This window comes from Mustela erminea, chromosome 1, assembly GCF_009829155.1.
Source record: "Mustela erminea isolate mMusErm1 chromosome 1, mMusErm1.Pri, whole genome shotgun sequence".
NCBI classification, from domain to species: domain Eukaryota; kingdom Metazoa; phylum Chordata; class Mammalia; order Carnivora; family Mustelidae; genus Mustela; species Mustela erminea.
In genome coordinates, this window is record NC_045614.1 from 161,516,211 (window position 1) to 161,530,155 (window position 13,945).

The following is a 13,945-nucleotide window of genomic DNA, read 5'->3' on the forward strand; positions in this document are numbered from 1 at the left end:
GAATTCTACCAAACATTTAAAGAAACATTACTATTCTCCTGAAACTGTTCCAAAAAATAGAAATGGAAGGAAAACTTCCAAACTCATTTTCTGAGGCCAGCATCACCTTGATCCCAAAACCAGACAACGATCCCATCAAAAAAGAGAACTACAGACCAATATCCTTGATGAACACAGATGCAAAAATTCTCACCAAAATACTAGCCAATAAGATTCAATAGTACATTAAAAGGATTATTCACCACGACCAAGTGGGATTTATTCCAGGGCTGCAGGGTTGGTTCAACATCTGCAAATCAATCAATGTGATGCAACACATTAATAAAAGAAAGAACAAGAACCATATGATACTCTCAATAGATGCTGAAAAAGCATTTGACAAAGTGCAGCATCCCTTCCTGATCAAAACTCTTCAAAGTGTAGGGATAGAGGGCACATAACTTCAATATTATCAAAGCCATCTATGAAAAACCCACCACAAATATCATTCTCAATGGAGAAAAACTGAAAGCTTTTCTGCTAAGGTCAGGAACACGGCAGGGATGTCCATTATCACCACTGCTATTCAACATAGTACTAGAAGTCCTAGCCTCAGCAATAAGACAACAAAAGGAAATTAAAGGCATCCAGATTGGCAAAGAAGAAGTCAAACTATCCCTCTTTGCAGATGATATGATACTACATGTGGAAAACCCAAAAGACTCCACACCAAATCTGCTAGAACTTGTACAGGAAAGTGTCAGGATATAAAATCAATGAACAGAAATCTGTTGCATTTCTCTACACCAACAACAAGACAGAAGAAAGAGAAATTAAGGAGTCAATCCCATTTACAATTGCACCCAAAACCATAAGATACCTAGGAAAAAACCTAACCAAAGAGGCTAAGAATCTATACTCAGAAAACTATGAAGTACTCATGAAAGAAATTGAGAAAAACACAAAGAAATGGAAAAATGTTCCATGCTCCTGAATTGGAAGAACAAATATTGTGAAAATGCCTATGCTACCTAAAGCAATCTCCACATTTAATGCAATTCCTATCAAAATACCACCCATTTTTTTCAAAGAAATGGAGCAAATAATCCTTAAATCAGAAAAGACCTCGAATAGCCAAAGGAATATTGAAAAAGAAAGCCAAAGTTGGTGGGATCACAATTCCAGACTTCAAGCTCTGTTACAAAGCTGTCATCATCAAGACAGCATGGTACTGGCACAAAAACAGACACATAGATCAATGGAACAGAATAGAGAGCCCAGAAATAGACCCTCAACTCTATGGCCAACTAATCTTTGACAAAGCAGGAAAGAATGTCCAATGGAAAAAAGACAGTCTCTTCAATAAATGGTGCTGGGAAAATTGGACAGCCACATGCAGAAAAATGAAATTGGACCATTTTCTTACACCACACATGAAAATAGACTCAAAATGGAAGAAGGACCTCAATGTGAGAAAGGAATCCATCAAAATCCTTGAGGAGAACACAGGCAGCAACCTCTTCGACCTCAGCCACAGCAACATCTTCCTAGCAACATTAACAAAGGCAAGGGAAGCAAGGGCAAAAATGAACTATTGGGATTTCATCAAGATCAAAAGCTTTTGCACAGCAAAGGAAACAGTTAACAAAACCAAAAGACAACTGACAGAATGGGAGAAGATATTTGCAAATGACATATCAGATAAAGGGCTAGTGTCCAAAATCTATAAAGAACTTAGCAAACTCAACACCCAAAGAACAAATAATCCAATCAAGAAATGGGCTGAAGACATGAACAGACATCCAGATGGCCAACAGACACATGAAAAAGTGCTCCACTTCACTTGGCATCAGGGAAATACAAATCAAAACCACAATGAGATATCACCTCACACCAGTCAGAATGGCTAAAATTAACAAGTCAGGAAATGACAGATGCTGGCGAGGATGTAGAGAAAGGGGAACCCTCCTACACTGTTGGTGGGAATGCAAGCTAGTGCAACCACTCTGGAAAACAGCATGGAGGTTCCTCAAAATGTTGAAAATAGAACTACCCTATGACCCAGCAATTGCACTACTGGGTATTTACCCTAAAGATACAAACGTAGTGATCCAAAGGGGCACGTGCACCCGAATGTTTATAACAGCAATGTCCACAATAGCCAAACTATGGAAAGAACCTAGATGTCCATCAACAGATGAATGGATAAAGAAGATGTGGTATATATATATATAATGGAATACTATGCAGCCATCAAAAGAAATGAAATCTTGCCATTTGTGACAATGTGGATGGAACTAGAGGGTATCATGCTTAGCAAAATAAGTCAAGCAGAGAAAGACAACTATCATATGATCTCCTTGATATGATGAAGTGGAGATGCAACATTGGGGGTTAAGGGGGTAGGAGAAGAATAAATGAAACAAGATGAGATTGGGAGGGAGACAAACCATAAGTGACTCTTAACCTCACCAAACAGAGGGTTGCTGGAGGGAGGGGGTTTTGGAGAGGGGGGTAAAGTTATGGACATTGGGGAGGGTATGTGCTATGGTGAGTGCTGTGAAGTGTCTAAACCTGGCGATTCACAGACCTGTACCCCTGGAGATAAAAATATATTATATATGTATAAAAAATTAAAAATTAAAAAAAAAAGCAATGGCAGTAATGGATTTACTTAGCATGTATATATCTCACCCAATTGTAAGATAAAATGGGATTATTTTTAATCCTTGACTTTATACATCCTTCTATCTTGAGCCAACATTTCCAGGAACAAACAATTTACAGCACACTGTGGTGACATTTCTATTGCCTAATACCCCTGTTCCTTTGACAATACTGTCCTTAGGATAATGCCATTTGTTTAAAAAAAAAATTGCTTTTAGAGTCATCATCACCATTAGGACCAAAACACTTGAAAAGTCAAAAACAATAAAATCACTAATCCTACTGTTTTTTCAGTGTGTACTATTTAAGAAGAAATAAATCTATATTTAAAAATAAAATACCAAGTTAACATAACCCCCCCCCCACAGACACAAATCTAAGAACCTCATCCAAGAAAAACAATTACTGTATTTGCTTTCCTCCAGTCACTTTTTAGTAATGAGAATTACAACATTGTTTTGAAATATAATTTCTTTCTTTATTTAAGATTTTATTTATTTATTTGACAGAGAGAGAAATCACAAGTAGGCAGAGAGGCAGGTACAGAGAGAAGGGGAAGCAGGCTCCCTGCTGAGCAGAGGGCTCGATCTATTTCATCCCTGAAATAGAATTTAATATGGCATGTGTGCATGTGCACACACAAACATACACACACAAACACATGCACACACACTTTTCATTTTATGTCCAGTTACAGGGGAAAAGCTACTGGAGGCAAGTAGAAATAAAATAGAGGAGACACATCAATGTACCTCTATGAATAAAGGCAAGCCAACTCTTTAAAACAGAGATTAAGCTTGTGAAGTAAGACTGGAAAAAGGAAGTGTCAACATCTGTCCCAACCCTGCCTCTATGGGGACTCTATCAGTGCCAGCCCTTTTTCTACTCGAAAGATTTGGTTGGGGTGCCTGGGTGGCTCAGTCCTTAAACTTCTGTCTTCAGCTCACGTCATGATCCCAGGGTCCTGGGATTAAGCCCTGCATCGGGCTCCCTGTTCTGCGGGAAGCCTGCTTCTCCCTCTCCCACTACCCCTCTCTCACTGTGTCTCTCTCTGTCAAATAAACAAACAAAACTTAAAAAAAAAAAAATATGGTAAAGTTCTATGCTATCTGAGAGCATTACATTCTTAACTTTATAATCTTGTAATCTAGTTAGTATTCCACTGATTTCCTGGCCTGTCATTGTTGAATTTAAATAATTTATTTGTGGGGCTACTGGGTGGCTCAGTGGGTTAAGCCTCTGCCTTCGGCTCAGGTCGTGGTATCAGGGTCCTGGGATTGAGGCCCGCATTGGGCTCTCTGCTGGGCAGGGAGCCTGCTTCCCCCCTCTCTCTGCCTGCCTCTCTGACTGCTTGTGATCTCTGTCTGTCAAATAAATAAATAAGATCTTAAAAAAAAATTTATTTGTGGGGGCACCTCAGGGCATTGTCAGCTAAGCACCCAGGTCTTGGTTTTTATTCTCATCCTGGTCTGGGCGTTGTAAGATTGAGCCCAGTGCTCAGCATGGAGTCATGATCTCTCTATCTTCCTCTGCCCTTCTCCCTGCCCTCACATGCACATGTTCTCTCTCTCTCGAATAAATAAGTAAATCTTTTAAAATAGTAAGTGATTTCTTTGGGTTGACTTACAAAGTTATGCTCATACATTTTAGTCATCTTGCCATGACTTTTGGAATTTTGTATTTCTCTTCATTTTGTGTATTAAAAAAAATAAGAATGAACAATAAAATATTTTTCTTTTGGTAACATTTTTTGCCCGAGTGTTCAAAGCAAGATTTTTATATTTGTTTTATTTTACTTTCATACACACACAACGTCTGCCCAGGCTTCTGAGTACATGAGTATATTCACGTTGTCTTTTGATGTTGTTGATTCCTCTTAGGCCCCCATGTCAGTTGTTCATTTTTGAATATTTACATCTTGTTGTAGTTCATTTTCCAAATTGGAATAGTTCTACAACAGTACCAATTAGCTTTTTCTCAGTAAGGAATAACTCTGAGTTTCAACAATTGAGTAAGAAAAAGCACAGTGGCTTAAAAACAGTGGTTATTATTTCTCATGAGCCTACCAGTTATGAAGGCATGGCTGGGCTCTGCTGATCTTGGCTGGGCTTGCCAATGAACCTTCAGTCCAGGAGAGGGTCATTTGGGGGCTAAGTGATCTAGGATGGCCTCAACTGGAAAGATCCACCATTCTTCTTCATATCTCCCGCAATCTTCCAGTAGTGCAGCCAGCGAACACTAGCATGATGGTGGCAGAGATGCAAGAGATAGGAAGCAAAAATATGTCTTAAGCCTCTATTTGCATCATGTCTCATAACAAAACAGCCTGGATGTCTTAGGTGAGAGAGACTGCAATTTTACAGCAAAGGGCATGAATGTGTACAGAGGTGAAGAACTGGACCATCAAAGCACTTGAGCTTCCACGGGAGCAGAATGCCTTGACTTCTCTTCTCTTACAAAAGCATACTTACTGTGCTAGGTTGTGATCATAAAGTGGTTGGATGATGTAAGAACATTTCCTTCCTCTGGACGTCTAAAGAATCATTAAGATGCTCAAAGTTATATTTTTGCCACTACCAGCATATTTAATAGAGAAAAATGATAATTGATAGATATCTAAACTAGCTTCATAAATGGAGGGAAATTAGAATGGGAGTACCTCATATCCAGGTGCTCTCCATTTCATAGAGCTTGGTTTCTAAAATCTTCAAAAGGAATGTATAGGAAAGTCAGACAGTTTCTAATCATAGAGAAATTAACATGACCATTGCCTTAATGCTTTGCTTAGGTACCATGTTTTAAAATTTGGCTTATGAGTTTCCTTTATCCCTCCACCATTGTTTTTTGCCTTAAATACATGATATTAGGTAAGTCATCAAATTTAAAAAAAAAATAGTGAATTTCATGTTCTGATCTGGGCTTTAAAACAAGGAATGACAGCTTTAGCTGATCATCTTTCTTACATAAACTGCGGTCAACCACAATTAGTTTGGTTCCTAATTACAGAATCCAGACTTACAGTTGATACATAATTAAATTTGCCTGAAGGGAGTTTTCAAGCATGACTAAGGTTTATTTAAGTACATGGGCAAAGTATGTGGTATAAATCTATAGCTTAGAATACAGTCCTACTTGATAATAAAATTTTATTCTTTAATATTGATGATATTCCTACCTTAAGCAAAATATTTTCTCTTCCATAGGTCTTTCTAGAAGCCTCATCAATTTAATTAATGGAGAAAGTCTGATGACTGCTATAATGTCTTTGATTGTGTTTACTAGTATTGAGGATATTAATGTAAGCCTGAAAACAAAGGTGAACCATTCTTTAGGTAAGGAGTTATTTTTCTTCTAAATTTCTTAAAATCAGAATCCTGTATTTTCTAAAAAGCTGACGTGGGTTTTATAATATCTTATAATAAGTTATGCTTGTACAAATATACTTGTATTAGTATAGTGATCTACCCTTTACAAAGCACTACCACAACCCCCTTATTTAACATTCATTGTGGTTTTAGTTGAAGCTGGGTTGGGACTTTCATGAGAATGCTTATAAGGGCAACAGTCCACAGACCTAGGCTGAGACAGAATGCTTGACCAGAATGAGAAATCTTGTTTTGTAAGTGTTGAAAAGGGACTCAGAAGATAAGCCAGGTAATGCATCTGCCAGTGGTGAGAGGATGCAGTGGTTGCCCTCCCCTTCACTGGAGTTGTCTCCCCACAGGCAACATCAAAAGCTGTCAGCTCAGGGACCAAGTGGAGGGCCATCTCCAGAGCATGAGAGCAGTGCTTGTAAAGAGAGAGATTACAATGTGTTCATGAGCTCGTTTGCCCATTCAGATAACCCTGAACATAAGTATCTTTTTTTTTTTAAGATTTTATTTATGTATTTGAAAGAGAGAGACCACAAGCAGGCAGAGAGGCAGGCAGAGAGAGAGAGGAAGGGAAGCAGGCACCCCGCCGAGCAGAGAGCCCCATGCGGGGCTCGATCCCAGGACCCCAGGACCATGACCTGAGCCGAAGGCAGAGGCCCAACCCCTGAGCCACCCAGTTACTTTGTCATATATCTGTGTGTGTGTGTGTGTGTGTGTGTGTGTGTGTATACTATATGATATATGCACACTATGATGAATGATTATAAAATATACAGATGAGTAATTAGCACTCAAGACAAGAAATATAATGTCACCAGGAGTCCCAGAAGCATTTTAAGTGCCCCTACCTGATTAAAACCCCATACCCTCCTCCTGTAACAGTGGTTCTCAAAGTATAGTCACTGCACTGGACAGGGTGGTGAGAGAGTGTGTCTATAGGACCCTTTAAGGATGTCCATGAAGTTAATATTTTCAAAATAATATTAAGAGTTATTTACCTTTTTTTTTTTTTTTTTTACTGTGTTGCCATTTACACTGATTTTAGAAAAGTAATGATTATAGACTTCTTGAGAAAATTGTTGACATATGCTAGTCCACTCTCTGGATGTCTTTTGCGCTCTAAAGCCTTATGAAGCATTATCACATTTCACCTCCCTATTCTCTTGAAAAAAGCGCAGTTAGGAAGAGCTTCCAGACCACATTCTAGTATAGTAAAGTGGTCTGTCTGATGCCAAATGATAAGTTATATTGAAGTAAGAGCTTTCCACTATCCCCAGCAATCAAGCATATCTCAAATTACTTTTGTAACCACTCAAGAAGAGGAAGTTTTAGCTAGATGTTGCTTTCCCTGTCCTTGGAGAGTACTTCATTGTTGGGCAGCCAGGAATCTTGTTTATGTCTATTCTGACCCATCTATGCCTCACATATTTATAATCAATGCCTAAAACTAAGAATTAAAGACTGTTCTTTCCAAGAACACCATTCTGGGGATCATCACTCCTCTCATGTCTTCCTCAAGAGAGCTGGTCTAAATGGTGGAGAGTTACCCTACTTCAACATAAGGAGAGCTCACCTTCAACCTTGCTCTGTATTCAATTAGTTTACCCAGGCCATGGCTGCTTGGAACATCTGTGGTGAACCTAGAACCCTAGTTTACTACAGGAAGGTACACCCTCTTTAAGTGCCTCATATATTTCATCTGTGGTGTGTGAGGAAGTCAAACTACCACATACATTCAACCTCTTCCAAAATCCATATTATGTCTCTCAGAGGGCTTTCACCACAAAACTTCCTGAAGATTATGAAGGTGAACAACATAAAGATGTCTATATTCAGAAGCCTCTTAAAAACTCTAGGACCACTCTCTCAGAAAACCAAAAAATACAAAGAGGTATAGTCATGGGTGCTGGTTGGACAGATCCACGCCCAGCCTCCCAACCTGATCCACTATTCTACTAGGCTCCATTTAAGATAGTAATGATTGTCTACAGAATTTCAGGGAACCTTATCAGAGTTGATACCTATAACTAATCAAGAGAACCTTCTTGATATTCACTGGCAAGCAACCAATAAAAAAGGGGGGGTGGTGGTTACTGATATATAAATTCATTCATTCATTAATAAACAATTGTTTATTGATATGTACTCTCTGATAGTTCTTATTCTAGGCCTCATGCTTCAACCATGAACACAGTAGTCCTTGCTTTCACAGAGCTTGCTTCATAATTTTTGATAAAATTAATGGAACAGAATTTTGTGTTTAAGTTTCAGAGGAGTAAAAACCATAAATAATCATTCTATCTTAATAATAATAGTAACAACTACAATAATAAAAACTGCTGAAGGATGAAGAGTGAACTTATTTCCCTAGCCATGAGGGATTTCTCTGACTTTTTAATAGATTTGAAAGAAAAATGTCCTTTAAAAAAAAAGATACTTAATAAGATTTACTGATATTTCATTTATATCAACTGACATAATAGTGAATCAGTAATTTTCATAATAATTATTATTTTTAAAACTCAGGTAATTATTTAAATAATGTTGCTCTATCTTTGAAGTTAGCACATATTCCACAAAGGGGAAAACTAAGAGGAGTTATTATACTCATATTTCTGTCCTTCCTAGCTTGCATGTTAGGAGTTTAAAACCATTGTAAGAAATAATGGATTTACTTTTTTCCATTTAATAAACATTTTACTGATTAGAAACTATTTTTCTTTTTTCTTTTTCTTTTATTTTATTTTATTTTAGGATTTTTATTTATTTGACAGAGAGAGACACACAGAGAGGGAACACAAGCAGGGGGAGCAGGAGAGGGAGAAGCAGGCTTCCCGCTGAGCAGGGAGCCTGATGTGGGCCTTGATCCCAGGACCCTGGGATCATGACCTGAGCTGACGGCAGCCCCTTAACGACTGAGTCACCCAAGCGCCCTATTTTTCTTTTTTATAAAAAGAAAGCAACTTTCAAATGGGTCTTCTAACTCCAGTTCCCTACCTCCTTCTGAAATCAGAATCTACCTCCGATCTGTTTCAGTTGCAGGTGGTACTAGACTCCCCAAATTACCCTTATGGCTTATCTCCATGCCTAGAGCAGGTGTGACCTAGAGAAACCAGTTGGTTTGACCAGCCAAAACAATACAGAAGATTCACTCCACTGGGACCCAGAAAAGGCATCCCTTTTTCTGTATTTCCTGTATGTACCTTGATAGATATAGAATATAAGTTCCCAGAGCTTGGGGATTTTCTACTTTTTATTCAACCATATCTCCAAAGTTTATTGCATAGTATGGCACTGAATACATGTGTATTTCTTTTCCTTTCTTTCTTTCTTTCTTTCTTTCTTTTTTTTTTTTTTTATGGCTTAAAACAACAGAAATGTATCTCTCACAGTTCTTTTTTTTTTTAATTTTCATTTAATTTTTCAATTTCTTTTCAGTGTTCCAGAATTCATTGTTTATGCACCACACCCAGTGTATTTCTTAAAGGACACTGAAAGGAGCTCTTAAATGAAACTGACTGAATTTTGCTAACTTGTTACAGCTTTCAGCATTTGAATGGGAACTGTTTCAATTTAGGAATAAGAAAATACCATACATACCAATGGCGATAAGCTATTGTTAAAGATAAGGACAAAAAGAAAAGATGACCCAGAGTATCACTTAAATTTAAGGTCAAGTAAGTTTTAGTAACTCTTTTCTGTTTACTTCCTTTTCTTACAGTCTTTGAGATCCTGCTTGAAATTTGGTCTTATTTTCTAGCAAGTTTCTTGCTTGGAATTCTATGTTCAAAACTGATTCAGCTGTGGATATCTACTGTTTTTGGAGATGATGTCTATCACATAAGCCTCTGCGTCTCAATCCTGCACCTCATCTTTTTTATTAGTAAGTCTGAGGCCTAAAATGACAGAAAAATGCAAAACAGAGATTTGAGAAAATGCATACCAGGCAAAGTTTGTAAGAAAATAAAAACAAAAACAAATTCAACTTATCTATGAGGAATATTTTTGTTAAAATAACCTATCACAAGAGATAAAAATATTAATTTCTATACAATAGAAATCAATGTCTCAAAATATGTCAAACAAATACCATTATAAAAGACAAAAGAATTTGACAAAATCATAATTACAATGAGATACTTGAGCATGCCTTTCTCAGATAATTTCATAAGCAGTTGGACAAAAAATAATGATGGCTATAAAACGATATAAGTAAAAAAAATAATTGTTTGGTTTACAGAATATAAGGTTTTATTTCCTCAAACAGAAGGCATATCCTATACACATACCCAGAGAAAATTTACAGAAATGAACTAGACTTGAAGAGCATTTTAATAAAATCTGAAACACTGTTCAATAACAATGCATTCACAATTACATTTAGTGTATTTACTATTTTACTATATTTACTATAATTACATTACTTATATTTGCTATAATGCATTTACTAATTACAAAAGGAAGGTCTTTATTAATCATTCTAGTAGCCTGAAATTAAATATACTTTTCTTGATAAATTTTAGATCCAAAAGGAATCAAAATAGAAGTTACAGATCAAGACTAAATATTAGAAAAATCTGTTAATGTTAATCCATTTGTCACCCCCTCCTCCTCATGGAAGTATGGCAGATATTAATAATTCACCCTATTATTGTTCTCTGATGCAGCCCCAGAATGTCATTCAACCCATCTCTTCAAGATAGCCCTGTAAATGACTTGGAGTTAGCATGTGCAGGAAATAATAGCTAGTTACTTAGTTACCAACTTATACAATGTCCTTCCTTTTACAGATAGGAGGGAGCCAATATTGCCTAGCTGCAAATCCATGATTTCTCTAGAAGCTTTTGCTAAGACAATAGAAAGAAAAAGAAAGACAGAAAGAAAGGAAGGAAGAAAGAGGAAAGAAGGGAGGAAGGAAGGAAGGAAGGAGAGAAATGAATGGATTTATACATAATTTTGAAGGAGAAAATGATTACATTAATGACAGCATTTTGGATTAAATAGAAAATCCAAATGCATTAACTAATAAACCAAGCCCAAAAGGCTTTTTAATAGTTTGATATAAGATAAATATACAAAAAAAATAGTGTCCTTATAAGCCAGCAGTAGCTTGTTAGAAAATATAATAAAAATTTGATTCTCTTTACATTGGCAAAATATTACAAAATATAAATGAATAAACTGAACAAGAAGTTTGAGCCTAAACACAGAAAACTATAAAAGCTTATGAGAAATACAAGATTTGAATAAATTAAGACAGAGAAAATCTTTTTAGAAATGCTAGAGTAACAAGATTCATTATTTTTGTGTCTGATGAAGGAAAGGCAGAATATAGAAGCTTGAGGCTTCCTAACTAATCAGTAGATTAAAGCCAGTTATAATCAAGTGAGTTTACATCATCAAGTTAATGAATTAATAGATACCAAGAGAATGGTCAGTAACGATACATTCATTGCATACTGCTTTAATTATGGATACCTAAATTTCTACAAAAAATATATTCTAGCAAATAGATTTCCTCTAACATTATTTAGTAAGTGAACATAGCCTCAAGATTCGGGGTTATACTTCCCAAAATAATTTTAAAGTTTTAGAGTTAAAATGTTTAAAAGAAAACTTCTGAAACAGAATTTCATGAAAATGAGGTACAGGGTAAATATAAATCTAATGTAAAAGGACTTTCACTCTGACATGGCTTAATGTTTATTTTATTAGTATCTTCAAGGTACTCACCATAAATATTTTCCAAGTTTTACTACTACCTAATAAATGACTATGACTTGTCTAGTGCTTGATTTCAAAGTGCCTATGTCCTCTACTTTATAATTTAAAATGCTTCTATTTTATAATTCAAAATGCCTCTATTTTATAATTCAAAACTAACTAAACAAAGTGTTAGTTTCTGGCTTAGGTACTATTCCTAGCCAGCATTAAAATAAAGAATATAGGGGCACCTGGGTGGCTCAGTGGGTTAAGCCACTGCCTTTGGCTCAGGTCATGATCCCGAGGTCCTGGGATCGAGTCCCGCATCGGGATCTCTGCTCAGCGGGGAGCCTGCTTCCTCCTCTCTCTCTGCCTGCCTCTCTGCCTACTTGTGATCTCTCTCTGTCAAATGGATAAATAAATTCTAAAAAGAAAAAATATATAAAACTTGTAATTTTCCAACTCTGGAAGGGAAGACTCAGTAGTATAAAAATACTAACTTTATAAAATTAAACTGTATCACAATCTGAATGAAACAATGATAGAAATTGGAAGAGGGGTTAAATTTTACTAAGCAATTTAAAATATTTTCTGGAAATACTTGTTGTGAGAACAGACAAGATAATTTTAAGAAAAGTGAAGAACTTTCTCTATTAGGTAGGTATTAAACCTTTAGCAAGTCACCAGTAATTAAAATACAACTGTTGTAAAAAGTACTATAAAGCCAAAGTACAAAGTACTGTAAGCCAAAAAATGGAGGGACAAAGAACTGACCCAAATATGCCTGGTAATTGATAAACATGGCAATATGATAAAATTGGCATACCTTAATATTCTTTACTATTAAAACAAAAATTGTAATGCTTATTAACTAGAAAAATGTCTGCTAAACAATAAGTGAAAAAAGAAACTCATTATGGAACTCTATTATTGTATAATCTCATTATAGTTTTTTTTTTAATACGTGACTTTGTGTGCATGAATGTCATATATATGCCACCATGAGTATTGATTGGGTGTTCCACTCCTCTTAAAGATCTTAATCCAATTATCTTAAATTCCCATTTCTATACCAATGAGCACCCAAAGATTTCCTCATGAGTCCTGAAAATTTCTGGAGTTTAGTTCCTCATGATTTCTGCTACTTCTTTTTAAATATACACAAGTTTTTGGTTCTTTGTAAATTTTACTGAAGATGGGGACAAAGGGGCTCATAAAGGAAGTTACATTATGTAATTCATGTATCTATGAGATCTGATAGCTCCCTTTAATTCTTCACTTTTCCATGTTTCCTGCTTAATTCTCACATCTGTGTCCATTATAGAAATTCAGCATGTATCCTTTAATGCTTAAAGTTGCCCTTTGGATGGAACCAGGAAGAAATAAAAAACCTGAACAGGCCCATAACCAGTTAGGAGATTGAAACAGTCATCAAAAATCTCCCAACAAACAAGAGCCCAGGGCCAGACGGCTTCCCAGGGAAATTCTAGCAAACATTTAAAGAAGAATTAATACCTATTCTCCTGAAACTGTTCCAAAAAATAGATATGGAAGTAAAACACCCAAACTCATTTATGAGACCACCATTACCTTGATTCCCAAACCAGACAAAGATCCCTTCAAAAAGGAGAATTACAGACCAATATCCTTGGTGAACACAGATGCAAAAATTCTCACCAAAGTACTAGCCAATAGAATCCAACAGTACATTAAAAGGATTATTCACCACGACAAAGTGGGATTTATTCTAGGGCTGCAAGTTTGATTTAACATCCATAAATCAATGTGGTACAATACATTAATAAAAGAAAGAACAAGAAACATATGACATTCTCAATAGATGCAGAAAAAGCATTTGACAAAGTATAGCATCATTTCTTGATCAAAACTCTTCACAGTGCAGGGATAGAGGGTACATATCTCAATATCATCAAAGCCATCTATGAAAAATCCACAGCGAATATTATTCTCAATGGAGAATAACAGAACTTTTCCCCTAAGGTCAGGAACACAGCACAGATGTCCACTATCACCACTGCTATTCAACATAGTATTAGAAGTCCTAGCCTCAGCAACCAGACAATAAAAAGAAATAAAAGATGGCAAAAAAGAAGTCAAACTCTCACTCTTTGCAGATGATATGATACTTTATGTGGAAAACCCAAAAGACTCTGCTCCAAAACTGCTAGAATTCATATAGGAATTCAGTAAAGTGTCAAGAT

At 36.2% G+C, this 13,945-nt stretch overlaps 1 protein-coding gene across 12 annotated transcripts in view; it reads left to right on the forward strand.

Moving 5' to 3' along the window:
- Window positions 1-13,945, forward strand: part of SLC9C1 (solute carrier family 9 member C1) — a 95,342-nt gene that overhangs the window by 16,127 nt on the left and 65,270 nt on the right. For all 12 annotated transcript variants that reach the window (XM_032349115.1, XM_032349074.1, XM_032349141.1 and 9 more), the window contains 2 exons: window positions 5,850-5,978; window positions 9,742-9,903. In XM_032349115.1, the coding sequence (XP_032205006.1) occupies window positions 5,850-5,978; window positions 9,742-9,903 (291 nt within the window). The remainder of the gene's footprint in view (window positions 1-5,849; window positions 5,979-9,741; window positions 9,904-13,945) is intronic.